Consider the following 16984-nt stretch of genomic DNA (forward strand, 5'->3'; position numbering starts at 1 on the left):
AGAGAAAATCATGATTTTACTAGACGCTCAAACAATACTTCTAACCAAGGGAAGTGAAGACTTTGACAAAGATTGTGAGAAACTCAACCCAGAGCTAAGACAAATGTTGGCCAATGGTTCCTGGCCCATGTGTGAAGGACCAGAGTCCAGACCCTTTAAAACATTCCAGCTCATCTCAAGAAGGGGAGATGGTGTCCTAGCAGGGGTATGGAGCTTGGCATAGAGAACCTTGCCAAAGTGACACGAGGTCTGGAGCTAGTGTATGTCCCCATGAGAGATTCCACAGTCACACGAGGCACATATTCTAGTGGCCACCATGCTGGACAGCACGGACATAGAACACCTCCATCCTCATAGAAAGCTCTCCTGCATGGCACACACTAGACAGTCCCTCTCTGACCCACCTTCTGACCCTCTTCCTGGCTCTTCTCTTCCCCTCCTCTCCTGGATTCCCTGAGGAGCAGCAAACCCTTCTCCCTCTGTCACGCAGAGCATTGCATCATGCCCAAACTTAAAAAGCCAAGTCCTTTCCTGTGCTCAGCAGCAGAGCCAAGTAGGCTTCACCTTACACAGAAAGGGGTCATGATTATAAATATTTCCTTTGTGGATACCCCTGATTTATATCTTCCTTATCAGCTTGTAGACACTATATAAGGCCAGTGACTGTCAGCCACAGGGATGCCCCAGAGGGTTCCTGTTGTAGTGGAAATGTTTCTGACCAAAGTGTGTTTGCACTCAGAAACCATGGTAGAAAAGGCTGTACTGTCATCTGTTCTATATTCATGGAGTAAACTGTGCTGAACCCATCCAGGCTCCTAAAACATGCAGCTACAAGGCGCCAGAGTGGTGAGTGCTGGACCCCCAGCAGCCCCTCCCTCAGCAGGGGCAGGTAAGGCTCTCTGAGGATATAGTAGGTGAGTTAAGAATTTAAAAGGCCACTGCAAATACAGAGCCAGAGAGCAGTCTGTAGAGAGAAGCCAGGGCATACCTTCACTTGATTTGCATCTGTGTGTATAGAGAATTTAGCATCTCCTTTCCTTCCCTCTTCTCTGGTTTGGATATCAAGGTTTTACTAGTTTCATAAAATGAGTTTCTCTATTCTTTATGAATAGTTCTCATATGGTCATTTAATTTTTGGTAGAATCACTTCTAAAATTATCTTGGGTGCAAGAGTAGATTTTTTAAACTATGCTTTCTTCCAGTTACTGACCCTCTCCAAAGATATCCACTAACCTACTTCTATGCCAACAGCATAGACTACTTTAGCCTGTTTTTTACTTATGTAAATAGAATCTTGTGTCCAGCTTCTTCTGTTCCACATTATGTTTCTGAGATTTATTTCCTTACCATTACTGGGTATCATTATTGTTTACCCTTTTCACTGCTGTTGGACATTTGTCTGGCTTCCTGTTTGGAGCTATTATGATGGTCATTGTTACAAACATTCTTGTAGATGTTCTTTGGTGAACATATAAGTAATATTTAAGTATTTACTAACAGTAGGTTTGTTGTTGTATAATGTGTTCATATGTTCAGCTGTGAGAAGACTGATAGTTTCCTCAAGTAGTGTTAAGAATTTACACTCCTACCAGGGCTGTGTGAGAATTTGTTTTTTCCATATTCTCACTAATAATTGGTACTGTGTCACTTTCCCACTTGAGCCTGGTGGGGGGGGGGGTGTACAGCACAGTTCTTTCAAGATGTGCTTGGCTGGGGCATGGCTGCACACCTGGGAATGAGGGGAGCAGTATCTCCCCCACTCCCTTCCTCCCTGCTTGCCAGCCATGGTGTCTCCCCCTTTCACATGGTAGACATGGCCAGATAGAGGGTAGAGCAGTCTTACCCAACTCAGGCTGTCATGTGAGGCCTCATGATTTCTGGGCCTGGAGGATGTATACAGCTTTTTTTTTCATCTAGGCATTCTTGTGGGTTCTTTGCAGATCCCACATGCATTCTGCATCCTCAACTACAGTTTGCATGAGACAAGCCATGCATCTTTGTCAGCATTTTCTGTGGAGGTCTGCTTGCCCCTCAGTTGGCCTCTGTTTGGCATGATCTAAGACAGTCCCAGTGGCAGCCCACCATGTCTAGTTCTTGGTGGGAGGGCCTGGCCTGTCCCCACAGAGCAGCACTTCTTTCAGCCTTGACCCTGAAGCCACTGGCAAGCCCACATCTGCCTTTTATATTCTCCACACAGGAATTGGTCATGTTCCCTCAGTGCAAGGAACATACATGAGAACCCCAGTGCCCATTTAACCTGCTCACCCTGGGCCTACAGTGAAAGGCAAACACCTGCCCTCCTAATGGAGTGGGCCTGGGTCTCACAGCATGCTTTAAAATTCCTTAAAATTCCCTTCCTTGCCTCCAAACACCCAACCCTTTTGTCCTCTCCATGGGGACACAGGGCTTCAGACATCTGATTTGGTTCTCCTCTCCTGTTTTGAAAATTGGGAAATGTTCAGTGGCTATATAGCTATCCAGCACCATGTCTCTTATGATATTGAGCCTCAAACAGAACTTCTAGCTATTGTGAGTGAGCAGAAGAAGAAAGGTAGGTAACATCAAACAAATATGGTCAAAGGCTTATAAATCTCAGGTAAACCCAGGACCTGGGTGGGCAACAAGAAGGGGAGCCACATTGGAAAGTGGGTAAGAATTGGACAGCCTGGCTGATCTCCAGCTGTGGCAAGATCTGGACACACAGGAAGCATCAGAGGAAAGCAGGGCCTAGAATCTAGTCAGAGATTATGTGAAGAAGCCAGTCCCTGCAGATGAAACCGCTAAAAGTTATGACTAGGAAAGTTCTGTCACCACCAACAGAGAGACGTTTCTGTGGATAAATAAGCTAAAGTATTAAAAAGTGCCACCCAAGGAATGTAAATTTAACTAATTCTCTGCAAGATGGACTGTCTCATCATGAAAACCTGAGCAAATTTAAATTGTTAAATGAGTATAAGAAGTTTCCTGCCTTGTGATAGATGACGTGTGCCCCTGACGTGGTGGTCTGATTTGGTGCCTGGCCTCACCTCAGGAGGTGTGACCCCAGTGGCACAGCTGATGGACCTCACACTTAGCCAAGTGTGTTTGTCCTGGTTGTGCATTCTTTGTTTATATGATTTTTAATTCCTCAGTTTAAATCCCTTCACTCAAGAGAGAGGAGAAGAAGCCAGTGGTTTTCAGGAATTTTAGCACTGTTTTCCTTTTGCTCTTCAGTTTAAAAGTCAGGTTTTCTATGTATCTTCACAACCAGATAAATGAGGGTAGTTGTGTAACCAAAGAACCAGAGTGCCCATTTAGTGTTTCAGTGTGAAATGTTCCAGCAGGCTGTTGAAGAACTCAGCGCCTCCAAGGTGTAGGGGGGAGGGGGACATTTCCCCAGTCAGGCCTGTGGCTGAGCCAGGCCCCAAAGGTGCCCTGTGGAGTCTGAGGCTTCTTGCTTTCTGATTGGAGATTCTTTATGCCCCAGTGTTTTAAGGCTCCCCACTCCCTTATGACTTTAGCCACCTTCCAGAGGGTGCAAGTCTGGGTCCCACAGAAGGTACAGCTAGGTGCTGGTCAAGAACTTGCTAGCCACCTGTACTTTCTGTCTTCTAAGCAAAAGGCCCCCAAAAGAAAGTAAAAAATTCACTCATGACCTGTTGGAGGAAGGGCAGGGAAGGAAAACCCAGCCCCAAGGGAGAAGTTTCCCACCCCAAATCAGGAGCAGGTGGATTTCCTGTCCTGTTCATGGGTACAAATGGGAACAGCTGCTTATAGATTGGGACAGAGGGCCTGGCTTACAGTGTCATGCTTATTTCTGTCCAGTTGGCCCTCCCAGTTCTGCCTTCAGGGGTGACAGAGGTGATGCTGAGGGAAAGCTGCCTGTAGGCAACTGCCCTGTGAATATGAGCTCCATGGGAGGACTGCCTCTCAGGCTAGTCCCAGGAGCCAGAATTGTCACTGCCCCAAGAGTTGGCACAGATTTGATTCTGATCTGACTGGAGGAGCTCCTGACTGTGACACAATGAGTGCATCCCTTGGCTTCATGGGAGTTCACATTCACCTGTGCAAGCAGGAGCCAATCTGAGCCATAGCTACTTTCATGAAAGGGTCCCCAGGAGCAGATCCTGAGATGCCCAAAGACAAGCCATCTGTCTAGGAGGAGAGTGCGGGCAGACTGGAGGTGAACAAGGCCACGAGGAAGGAGCCAGAAACTTCCAGTAAGGGGACACTGAGCCAGTGAGACCTGCCTTTCCCCAGCCCTGTGGCCTGCCTCAGCCCATAACTCAGTAATGATGTTGAGGAAAGAGGAGATGCAGCCCAAGCCCCACTTAGGTCAGGACAGAGCCACCTCACTGAGCAGTTCTCAAACTCCTGACCCTCAGAAACTGGTAGACATGGAAGGGCTTATTCTTGTTTGAAGCCAAATCTGGGGATGATGTGTTCCTCAGCAATGGATGATAAACACAGCCATCAGGAGAGAGAAGGCTGCCCGGGATGGGTGCCTGGAAGCCTGCTGGCCTCTCACAGGCAACAAAAAGCCTGCAGGTCAGGTCCTCAGGGAGCCTGCCCCAGGCCCACAGCCACGTCACAGCTGATGCAAACATTTTATTGCTGTCTTAGCTATAGCTGGTCAGTCAAGAAATAGATGACTCACCCCAATTAGATCATTTGCAGAGGGCTGATTTACAAAGATGGCTGGCATGGGGACCACAAGGGACAGGGATGTGACTGGAGTGGGCATGTCAGAGAAGCCACAATGAGGAGGCCTGGAGAGAATAGGATGGAGGGTTTGAACCTCCAGGAGTCATCAGTTCTGCAGCCCTCACAGGTGGTGAGCCCTGTCCCCCTCTTCTAATCTCCCTGAGAGGCCCTTAGGGAGAAGGAACCAGGGCAGCCTCCCAGCCACAGGCAGGTAAATGTGGGAAGAGCGTGGGTCTGGAGAGTGAAGGGCAGGAGCCAGTGTCAGAGCTTCCACTGACGAAGCGTCATGCCCATTGGTCCACTGCAGAGATGGGAACACCAACTCTCAGACTCCCTCTTCCCCTTTTAAAGTAGGTGGAGTACATGATTTTAAGTAAAGTCACAGGCACACTCCCAGGGGCTGGCAGTATCCTTGACCCCACAGTGGGAGGGCCTTGGTGGCAGGTCACCCCACTTTGGGAGAAGATGAGGCTGGGCAGTATTGGGGTTCAGGGTCAAGAAGGCCATGCATGCTGTGCTGCAGGGCGCGGGGACTATAGCAGGCACTGCTAGAGACAATGTGAGTGGGTCCACCTGTGGTAAGGTCTGTAGCTGGCAGCTAGAGAAAGTGGGAAAGGTGTAGGCAAGTCAGGAGGAAGGGGCCCCCGACAAGCACAAGACGACTCAAGTAAGTTATTTGAATGCCTAAGAACAAAGTGCGAGAGGGAGTTTAAGCTGTCCATTTCCTTTGGCACACATCACCTTCCACAGCAGAAGGCATTTTCCAGGAGGACAGACTAGGATCAAGGATGGGGCTCCCACCTGCAGGGTATGTTGGCCCCACAAAAACAGGTCAATCCCATGTTGCCATTAGAAAGGAGGCTATTAGGAGGTAAAATGCCAGCCAATACTCCTTAGGGCCATAAACCAGAGGGAATGAGGTTTAGAAATAACACCCCACAAGCTAAACACAAAAGTGTGAGAGCTGAGGGTGTGAGTGGCTTCCCTTTCTGCAAATGCCCACATGCAGGAATCAAAGAAGTGCCTTGCATGGTGAATGGACAGGCCATCAGGGCACACAGCTGCCACAACCTCAGGTGGGGACACCCAGGAGGCTGAGTTCACCCCCTGAGCTCCAACTCTCCCAGTTTCATTCCTTCTATTGCCAACATGGAAAGGTGATTCTGTTGGGAAAATGTGGGTCATCAGGATGCTCTCCATGCCAGACCAGGGCTGCCTTCTTGCAAAGCAGTGAGTCTCATCCCAGTTTGCCTGAACTGTCCCTATTGCAGCACCGAGTGTCCCAAGTCCTGGGAATCCCCTCAGTACTGAGAAAACTGGGACAGTTGGCCACCCTGGTCTCGACCTTGCCTGCACACTGGAATCACCTGGAAGCATGAAAGGCACAGAAGCCAGGTCCCAACCCAGAGCCTCTGACTTCCCTGGCCCAGGGTGTGGCCTGGGCATCAGGAGTTTTCAAAGCTTCCTGGCAATTGGAATGCCCCAAGTTTGAGAAGTCCTGCTGCAGAGCCATCTGACATGGTGCAGTCTGTGCTGATGAGACCCACATGCCATTCCAAGTAAGGCCTCTCAGCATGCCTGCAGCACATTCACTTACAAACCATGGGCTGCATGTGCACACTGGGGTGTAGACAAGTCTAGATCCCCAGTTAGGGCAAACAAACAACATCTGCTTATTCCAGCCAAGAAGCAAGCATCTGCAATGTCCTCCTGTCCCTACCAGGAGATGCCAGGTTGGCTCTGTTCCTTGGTATCTCCTTTCCTTCCCCACCCACCCCAATGTAGCAGTCAGAGCAGCTGTAAACGTGGCTGCTGGGGGAATCCAGTAGGCCTGGCTTACCCTCAGCTCATAAAAATGCACATGTACACAGTCCTGCTTTCAGCATCAGGGCTTCACAGACCCCTGGATCCAGGACCAGACCCCTGCACTTCTGCATAGCAAGAAAAGCCTGGAGACTTAGCCCAGAAGTTTTCAGTATGGAAATATTTCTTCAAGGTTGCACCTCAAAGGAGATACAAGCTGATTTTTAGCCACAGGATCCATTTTCTGAAACAAAGGATGTGTGTCAGGGACCACCTTTGTTAGACCAGGATGCCCAGTCTGTGGAGTGTAAACAGCATCGCTACCTCACAGGAGCTTCTGCAAAATGCAGATGCTGAGTGGCATTGCTGAAAAGCAGCCTGCTTGCCAATGAGGCTCTATCTGTTTGCTGTTTCTGATACATCTCAGCAGATAGCATCTCCAACACAACACACTTCCTGTTGGAACAGTTGCCCTATAACCAAACAAAACGTAGAGGGTGTTCCCAGCTTGCACTGTGAGAGTAAACCATGGAGCTTGATTCCCCAGCTGACACTTCTGGGCTCCTGGGGACTAGAGCACTCGCACCATGGGCTCAGAACCTGCCAGAGGGGATGTCTGCAGAGTTGGGCCAGAGCTTAGGTCAAGGCTGCCCAGTGCCACTACCTTCCTCACACAGACCACCAGAGAACCCAGGAGGGTGCACCTGGTGCCAGTACCACCTGGAAGCATTTGAAGGGAGCTGATCTTGTACAGCCCACTCGGTCATTCATGAAATGTTCAGTGAGTTCCTACCATCCACCCAGGCTTCAGGCAGACGGTGTGGACAAGGCAGGCGTGGACCTGTCTCTGGAGCTTAAAGCTGAGCCAGGAAGGCAACTACTAAACATAGTTACTGAAACATGTGAGCCTTGATGAGATGGGTCAGTTGGGACACAGGCACTCCCGGCAGGGCCTGTTTTCAGGGGGAGGGAGTGCCCAGTGTGCCCTGCCTTCCTGTCTGTCCTCTCCTGTAGCAAGTCCCAGGGCAGATTGCCTTAAGGGTAGTGGTAATGAGAGATAGTAGCAAAGCCCCATTCTGATGGAATGTGGCCGCCTGGCTAAGGATGGGCATTTCTAGGGAATCATGTTATGAGATACTGGGGTGTTTGGGAGTGCTGCTAGAGAAAATGAAACACAGCTAATTGAGGCTTAATTAATTAATTAGCATTGTCCTAGGAGGCTTCTCATTCAGCATTCCCTTAGCTCTGCTTCATCAAGAATTGTCAGCAGTGAGCTCCCAAGCTCCCTTCCAAGAAAGAAAATCAGGAGAGGAAGGCAAAAACTGACCTCCAGGATCCAACAGATAGGAAAAAGAGAGATCCCAAGCAGACCAGAGTCCCTTCTCAACCAGACACAGAGCTCCACATTTCATCAGTCAGGGTCAGGACTGTGCAGGGTGGAACTTCATCTCATGAGTTACTTCTGAGTCTAACCCTTTGTGGTCTGTTGCAAAGGTTTTGGCATACCTTAGTTTGAGTAAACAACATACCACACCCATACCGGCCTACACAATGCAGAAATATCACTGATGACACATGGAGATAGGACCCAGGGAAGATCTGGTTTTCTGGAGATGGGCCAGAGAGTGAGTTAGGACATTGACCTGGACAGTGGGCTCTGCCTTTCCCTGACCACAAAGAATCCCCAGCCATCTTGGGGTTAACCCTCGTCAGCATCACTTGACCCTCCCAGGGGTTAGGGGGTCCTAGTACCTTCTACCCCCATCAGCCAAATTCATCATTTTCCTCAAGTGGTCCTTTTAGAATGGTTACAGCTGAAACTCATGACAGTCCCCATGCTCTTGTGTAACATTTCTAGTCTCACTTGTGGAGAGGGACAGCAAAGGAAGGGGTTGGGGATGAGTACATAGGGTCTGCTGCAAAATACCCAACCAGATACAACATCCCAAGCCTCCACATTCCTATCCATCTTGTGATCCCAAGAAACATGAATTTTATCAAAGCAACACCTCATTAGGCAACTGAGTGACCAGAAATGTGGGTATTGGTCTTACATCATAATTTTATTGATGGTTGAATTTTACCAACTGCAGCTATGGTGAAGAAGGTCAATGGTCAGGAATGCTGGGTTCCATGGCCACCAGCTGAAGACTAAAGTGTTAAGTATCCTGAAATTGCTTTAACAGTCTTATGCCATAGTATCCTCTCTGGGAAATGAGAACTATAATTTCCTTCCTCACACCCCTACTATGTTTTAAAGTTAAATCAGGTAAGTGTGAACATATTCTAGTGTTATTCGGGGTGCCTGGGGACTCAGTCAATTAAGCGTCTGACTCCTGGTTTTGGCTCACGTCATGATCTCAAAATTCATGAGTTCAAGCCCCACGTCGGGCTCTATGCTGAAATGGTGAAGCCTGCTTGGGAGTTCTCTCTCCCTTTCTCTGTACCTCCCTGGCTTGCTCACTCTCTCAAAAAAATAAATAAATAAATAAAAATTTTAAAAAAGGAAATTCAATGTTTTCCAAATAAAATAAACTATCATCTATGGGTAGAAAAAAGGGTGCTGAGGCTGTAATATCTACTCTATCCCTCACATCCTGGTTCCCAAGACGCTGGACCCCACGTTGGTGGTGGAGTACTGCCAGCCATGGGTATTCCTGGGGACACTTTTCTTTTTTTTAACTGCCTTGCAGTCTGGGGGAGCAATACCTCCCTATTTCTTCTTTGCCAGTTATAGAACAGCTGCATCACACCTGGGAGTACACCCAGTTACCCCTTGGCAAGTCCTCCCTGTCTGTTGTCAGCTAAGTTCAAAGTTGGAAAGGCACCAGAGGTGAACACTACAGTCACTTCATTTGCTCTGACTTGCTCATCTTGACTTCCTTTTTTCCTCTCTCTTTTCTCTCCAACAGACGAACAAAGCCGTGGCCAAGGGCGACTTCCACCAGGCCAGCACTAGCTCCCGGCGGGCCCTGTTCCTGGCTGTGCTATCCATCACGATTGGAACTGGTATCTACGTGGGCGTGGCTGTGGCCCTCATCGCCTACCTCTCCAAGAACAACCACCTATGAGCTTCCTCCAGGCACATAGGAGAAGAACCTGGGGCCAGTTGTGTGCAGATGCACAGAAGGCAGGGCTGGCAAGGGGAGGACACACAGACACACCTTTGTGATGCTGTACACTATAAATTATTGCCAAACGACTCCATAAAGCCCTGGGATTTTCTACCCATGGGTTTCTTTTGTTTTTACCCTTTAATTTCATTTTCACAGCACTGTGTAGAGCACGAGGCACATGGGCACTGCTGACCCTTCCAAAGGGAAGCTCCAAAGATCCTGACCCTCAAGGCCGTCTCTGGATGGATTCTGGTGGATTCATGACAGTGCAGCTCTCTCTGCAGCCTGCCAGTGCCTGGAATGCCATAGCATTAGCAATACACAAACAATTCAAATGTGTTTATTTTTTATGGAATATGGTGCAATAGGCAGAGGGCAGAGGACTCGTCACTTCTGTCTGTGGCCCTGCTTCACTCCTCCGTCATTTTCCCTGTCCATGATCCTTCCCTGCAGGAAGAAAATGGGGCTGGCAGGAAGAGAGACAGAACTGCTGGCAGTCCTCCCAGCTGCCACTGGTCTTCAGATGGGTCCAGCCCTAAAAATGCAAGTCCAGAATCACATGGGGTCTGTCTCCAGGCCCAGTGGACACTCCCTCCATGCTGCCCCCAGACTAGGAACATTGGGCCTCCTTTGGATATGTCCAAATTCAGCAGCCACCACGCAGCAATATGCAGTCTTGGGGCCTCGTTGATCTAGGGTGGGGGGCAGGCCACAGTCCCTCCCGAGACCCCTCCCAGAAAGACTCTGAAGTTTGCTCCAGGAACTGTAGGCAAAGGAGCTGTGGATACCATCTCAGCATAAAGATGCCTGTGTTGACACTCACCCTGGTGATGAGCAGTGACACCAGTGATCTTTAAAAGGAAATGAACCTTCCCTGTCGACTAAATGAATAGCTATTTTCTTGTCATTTTTTTAAGTGCAACTACTGCTTCATGCTGCTTAAGTTATCCGATGAATGCTGAGAAATAAGTAATCAGACATTTTAATACCATTTCACTGCTGTTTTACGAGTGTTAATTATTTAACAAAAATTATCTTTTAGCTTTTTTGCTTATGACTTTTTTTTTCTGATGAATATCAATTCTTGGGTTTCATTTCTACTTTTCACTTGTTTTAAATAACCACAGAGTGACCAAAGACTTAGCTGGTGGAAAAGTGGGAGTGTCTCCTAAGATAAGGGTCACAATAGCCCTGGCTGCTTACACTTTTACTTTGAATACCATTAATATTATCATCCTAATAATAATATTAGGGGACACAGGGGACATCTCTCTAGGACAGTAGTTCCTTCCACAGCACTTACAAAATACCTGCTGCCTGGGTCCCAGCCCCAGAAATTCTGATGTCGTTGAGCAGGGCCACAGCCTGGTAATGCCAGTGTCCAGCACAAATTAGGAACCACTGTCCTGGAATAAGGACTTGGGTTTGATCTCCTTAACCTGCCCCTCTCCCCCTTGAACTTAAATGCTTAATATTCTGAAAATTTGTAGCACTGCCTTCCTGGATCAAATCCAAGATCCATCTAGAATTTGTCCTTAGCGGATGCTCCAAAAACATATTCTAAGACCCTAACCTGAAGAAGAATATATGAAAGAAGCCCAAACATCCCTGTAAGAGTCAGAATAACCTGGTGATAGAGTGCATGGATTGGGATCAAACCAGCTGTGTGATCCATATGGGTGCATGTCTCTGAACCTCATCTCTAAGAGATGACAGTTAAGGCCCACTTCTGAGGACTTCTAGGGAATGCACGGGCACAGAGTCCAATGCCTGGCCCGGGTTGGTGTGCTGGACATGGGATGGCTGTGGTCACTCTCAGTGTCCTGGATAGCCCATCCCACAACTTGTTCATGCCCTTCCATTTTTTCTGCCCAGTACCTCAGGGTTTATTCATCATGAGCCATTGTGTGAAATGATCTTTTTACTTGTCCTAAATTAGCCCATTTTAAGTTCAAGAGGTGCTCAAAGTTCCATATCTTTGGATTTAGTTAAGAAGTAGAATCTACTCCCTATGTCCTCCCCACTGTCTCCACTGCCACCAATATGCCAGCCCCTTAGTGCCCAGGTGCTCTGTCTCCTGCTAGACCACCTTCCCATCTTCTCTCAGCCCCTGTCTTTCCACATGGAAAAGCTTCAGGTTAAAGGGATTCAGGCCTCTCTGTGGTTTCTCAAGCTCTGCCAAGACTTTCCCAAGGACCAGCACAAGAGCATATGGTGCAGATGGCCCTATGGGTGTTAGGGTCAGGGCCAAACCATTCAGAGGACAACTAATAAGGCATGTGTGGCCTTGAAGCTCATATGACAAGTAGACCCAGTGTGGCCCCATCCTATGACTGGCTTGGCCTTGCTATCAGAGGAAGTGGTTGAATGTGATCTTCAGTAGCTGTGTTAGTGACTGCTGCACAACATGTCTTCTAGGCATGTCTGTGGCCCATATGCCTTTCTAGACCTTAATTTTTCTAGTTGGTGCAGCCACAGATGAGGCACTATGCTCTGTAGGTCCTGCCCTGGGCACTGGACCCACAATATCTCATGTAGTCCCAAGAACCCCGCCAGGCAGGTGACAGAACTGAGGTTCCGAGAAGGTAACTCCCCCAGCACCACATTAAGTGGCAGCTGTAGAGTGAGGATGGGAACCACAGTCTGGTGCCACAACCCCCAGACAACAGGTAAAACCTGCTACCTCTCCCCTGACTGCAAAGTTCCCCAGTCCACAGCAACTCATTTCATTCCTGTAAAAACTCTTTATTACAAGAATTTTGTTGACAGAGACCTGGAGTGTGTAAGTAATTTTCCTAAAATCATGCACCAGGGAAACAGCAAATTAAGATGAAACCCCCACCATCATATACTAAGCCTGTTCAGCTTCCTCTTATAAACCATGCTGCCTTGGCTGTGGGTCTACAAAGCAAGAAAAATTGCATCGATGCCTAGATCACATTTTGGGGGGCAAGACTCTTAGGAATTTAAAAGGTATTTTGGTTTGTGTTTCACAACGTGTCTTTACCAGCAGGTGATGGGAACAAGTTGGGGGAAGGTTGGGGGCCTGAGGCAACTTCTGTGGCACTGGTGGTTAGGGCAGGGCCTAATCCTCTACACATCTCCATCCTGCATCCTTAGAGATGTCCCTGCCTACCTATCTCCATCTCCCTCAAGCTCTTCTCTGCCTCTGCTTCACTAGGCATCCCTGCCCATGTCCCCTATTCACCAAGGATTGCCACTTCACCAGGTGTCCCCAAGTTGACCAGCCATCTTGTCCTCACCTGGTTTCTCCACATCACCAGGTAGTCTAGCTACAGTGGCTCCTGGGGAGACCATGGTGAGAGAGGTTGCACCTGTCCATCACTGTGCCCTCAGCAGCTGCCCAAGATGCCACAGTCAAGCCACAGAGCTAACTAGGAACAGGACTCCACTGGAAACAGGACCAACCTCTCCAAAAGCTGAGACAGGACATTCTTCAGGCCTAGCCAGTCACTCTGTACCTCCCAAGATGCTAGAGGAAATCCCATCCAGAGAAGCCTCTGGGTTTAAAATGCATCAATGGGAGAGTCTGTCCATTTGCCAAGAATTTCTGTTGCTCCAGTGTATGAATGTCAAATGGTTATGTCAGCTGATGCCATGGCCAAAGCTGCTTTTCAGAGGCCCTGGCCTGAGTTTCAAAGCCTTGTCTTTGAGGTTTTATTGGGTCTCTTAGAGGCCCCTTGTGGACAGGCTTGAGCACCAACTCTTATGAGGACAATTTTATGCACCTGAAAGCTCACTTGTATTTGTTGTCATGGGTGTTGACATCTGTTGACCCATTTTCCCATAAACCATTAAGTGTAAAATTCACACCCTGAGCTGAGGTTTCCCACTTATAAAATGCAGCTGTCCCAGCTCTTATCTGCAGGACACATTCCCACCTGTTCTACTTTTGAAGTCAGGAGCTTCAGACAGACCCAGTGGTAGGAGGCTGTGGCTGTGATGTCCCCCATGACCCCTTGAAAGCCCTTCTTCAGGATGAGCTGAGCTTCCCAAGAAGTGATTACCTCACTCCCAAGAGGTTCTAATCCAAAGATTCTACTAAACCTAGCAAAGCAGTGGTGGACGCCAAGCCCGCAGATGCTTGGGGCCAGCACACTGCTGGCTCCCTTCCAGATAAACATATAAAACGAGTAATGAATTTGTTGTCTTGCTGATCCCCTAAGAATGAGGTCAGAGCTCCACATACATGGGCAAGGAAGGAAGGGGCAGGAGCTGGCAGCCCCATGTTTAGGGCACAGCAGGCTTCTGTGGACCAGCAGCTGCCCTGTGCTGCAAGGATGACAGGTGTGGCATGGCCCACTGCAGCCTCTAAACAGACTCCAGGGAGATGAGAAGAGTAAGTTCAGTGGGCCCACACAGCAGGACATGGTGACCACTGGGAGTGAAATGTCACACGGGTCTCAGTAGTAGAGAACACGTCTTAAGTAATTCACAGGGCAGGGAAAGACCCTCAGGGGCTCAAAAGATTTAATCAAACCCACCAGGAAGAAAAGACAGTGGGCTGACTGAGGTGGCATCTCTGGGGTGATACAGAAGAATGTGGGTGCCTCCAGGGAGAAGCATCAGGCTTTCCAAACCTAGACAGTGCTGAGAGGAGCAAGGCATGGTCTGACACATGGTCTCACCTTTCCTGCCTCCACTGAATTCAGTACCAGGGTTGCGATTGCTCTGGCCTTTGGGCCATGTTCCTTACTGCTGCTTCACCAGGCCCTGCTATGTAGATCCAGGATACAGGCATCAAGATGACTGTTCTTTTAGCTGAGTACTGCCATCAGTTCCCTCTGTTGCCCAGATATCCTTTCTTCTAGCACACAATGAGCTCGGTTTACCCAGGCCAGTGAGATAGGTTCACTTGTCTTAATTCAGCCTTCAACCATGTGCCCGACTGACTACCAAGAATTAATTGAATGCAAGACACTCTTCTAGGGGCTGGTCAAGTGCCAGGGGGTCATCCACTGTATCCTTATGGCCTCCTGGGGACAGGGGCTGGTGTTTCATGAAATCAGGTCATTTGGGGCCAATCTGAAATATAGGTAGGTTGGCAGGTAGGTAGATAGATGATGGATAGATTATGATGATAGATTGATATAGATAGATAGATAGATAATAGATACATGATAGACAGATAGATGATAGATAGATATAGATAAAATTTCTCTACATCTACAAGAGAGAGAAGACTCAGGACATCACAGGGCTGCACCACATACAGCTCTCCATTCTCTTGGGCCTTTGGCTATGTCACCTGATCCAGCTCATGACTCAGCTGAAAAACAGTGATTTGCATCTGTTGTCAGTCTACACTAGAGAATCTGTTTTTAGATTCAAACAACTTTATTAAGATAATCAAGATTTGTAGATAGGACAAGATGGGAAATAGCATTCTTCTAAATCAGCTCATGTCTTCATTCCCTGGATATGGTCCCAGCACATTTTTTAAATATACATTTTCTACTTGGCGTGGTACATGATGTATCCCTGGTAAGTAGGAAGAGCCTGCTAAAGTCAACTAGTGCTGAGAGGCTGGATTAGGGAGGACTGATGAAGAGCTGTACAATCTCCCCATTGGGCACCTTGAGGCGGGTCTTTCATTTATTCTCTCAAGAGTTCCTTGGGTAATTAGAAGCAAGAGATGATCACTTTCCAGTGACTGTGCATGATTAGAAACATAAATCAGACCACTCCAGTATCCCTCACCCTTCATTTTTGTCCCTGATGGAGTTAAGTGTGGAGGACCCCAGATGATGCCCCCTCATTATCATTCCTAAATTGATCCAGTTGTTCAAGCAACCCAAACCAACTCTCCATCTGGCACCTTGTGGATTCTCAAAGAATAGGTCTTTACAAAATAACATGAACCTCAAATTTGAAGTGAGTGTTGCAGATGGACCCAGCTTCATATTCACAGCAGTGCTGTGCCAGGCCTTATATGATGAGGAAACTGAACTCAGGAAGACCATTTAGGGAAGTAGGGACAGCAGTGGGTGAGGCCAGAGGCATATAGGCTGGGGAGAGTGAAGCCAGAGCCCTGGACCACTCACCATGAGCACAGAGATAGTCTAATAAATGAATGAACACAACAGGGACAGTTCCCCTCTCCCCACCCCCTGTGGGCAATTATCAATGTCTGAAGACATTTTTGTCTGTCACAACTGCCCATCTATTGGGTAGAGGCCAGGGATGCTGCCAACATCTTACAAAGCACAGGACAGTCCTGCACAACAGAGAATCCACCAGTCCCAAACATAAGTAGGGCCAAGAACCCTGCACTCCATTATTCATCCTGACCACCTGCAGCATAAACATTAGAAAACCAAGTCTGAGTTAGACACCACCCAGGTGGAGCACCAACCATCCAGGTGAGCTTGGAACCACTCACAGAACAGTCACATGTCACTGGCAATCCCTTATCATAGTCACACTAGGAGAGAAAGGAAAAGGCAGGGGGAAAGGAACAGGAAGGCACCTCCTATTTTCTGGAAGGAGACTCCAGAGTCAGCCCCACTGCAGCTGCCCAGCCACACCCCCACCGGCCTCTATTGCCCTGTTCAGTCTTAGTAAAATAGTCACAGGACAGTAATAATGCCCTTCCCACCTCACAGGACTTAGGGCTTTGTAAAGGAAGCTTTTCTGTACACTCAATCTCTGAGTGCTGCTGAAATCCTCTGGTTCACAAGAGGCTGTGGGCCCCTTCATGAGTGATGGAGTCAGGGCTCCATGTGGAGGGGACTTAAGTCATCATGGACAGTTTGTGGTAAAGGAGACTCGGGTCTCCCCATCAGGATGCAGTCACACCAGGCCATGTGCACTGTCATTTCCATGACACACGGGTCCAGATGCTGTCAGGGAGCCACCTGCCACCTCTCTTCAGCTCACTGCTGGGAAGTTAGATCCACACAGTTAGAGCTGGTCATGGAAAGGGTGCTGTTTCTTCTCAGCAAAGAAGGGAAGAGCAAGTTTGAAAATGGAGGTTCAACAGGGGCCATGGGGAGCTGTAGGCTTTAATCTGGTTATCCACAGGATTCATCCATTCAGAGTCCCTCGACATGGCTTTGGAATAGAACCAGAGGCTCAATGCCTTGCGACACCTGTTTCACCTCAGGGCAGTTCCACAAGCATTTGCTGAGCACCTACTGTGTACAAAGTTTGTGATGGGCCCTTGGGTGACAAAGACAGAAAACGATCACACCTGGGCAAGTGCACAGGCTCACAGGAGAAAATGCAAGAGTAGAAACCAAGACTGTAGGTACCAGTGCCCAAGGAGATGGGTTACAGGATCTGGTGGGTGGATGTCTGAGCAGGAAAACATCTGGGTCCAAAAGCATGTGGCAGTGGGGGTGTTACTCAGGCCCAGAGCA

The 16984-nt window shown here is 48.4% G+C and overlaps 1 protein-coding gene across 11 annotated transcripts in view; it reads left to right on the forward strand.

Annotated features, from left to right (window-relative positions):
• Positions 1-10656, forward strand: part of SYNDIG1 (synapse differentiation inducing 1) — a 179511-nt gene extending 168855 nt beyond the window's left edge. For all 11 annotated transcript variants that reach the window (XM_053200323.1, XM_053200322.1, XM_053200325.1 and 8 more), the window contains one exon: positions 9399-10656. In XM_053200323.1, coding sequence (XP_053056298.1) covers positions 9399-9445 — 47 coding nt within the window. In that variant the 3' untranslated portion in view covers positions 9446-10656. The remainder of the gene's footprint in view (positions 1-9398) is intronic.
• Positions 10657-16984: the final 6328 nt, after the last annotated feature.

This window comes from Acinonyx jubatus, chromosome A3 (genome assembly GCF_027475565.1).
Source record: "Acinonyx jubatus isolate Ajub_Pintada_27869175 chromosome A3, VMU_Ajub_asm_v1.0, whole genome shotgun sequence".
NCBI classification, from domain to species: Eukaryota; Metazoa; Chordata; class Mammalia; order Carnivora; family Felidae; genus Acinonyx; species Acinonyx jubatus.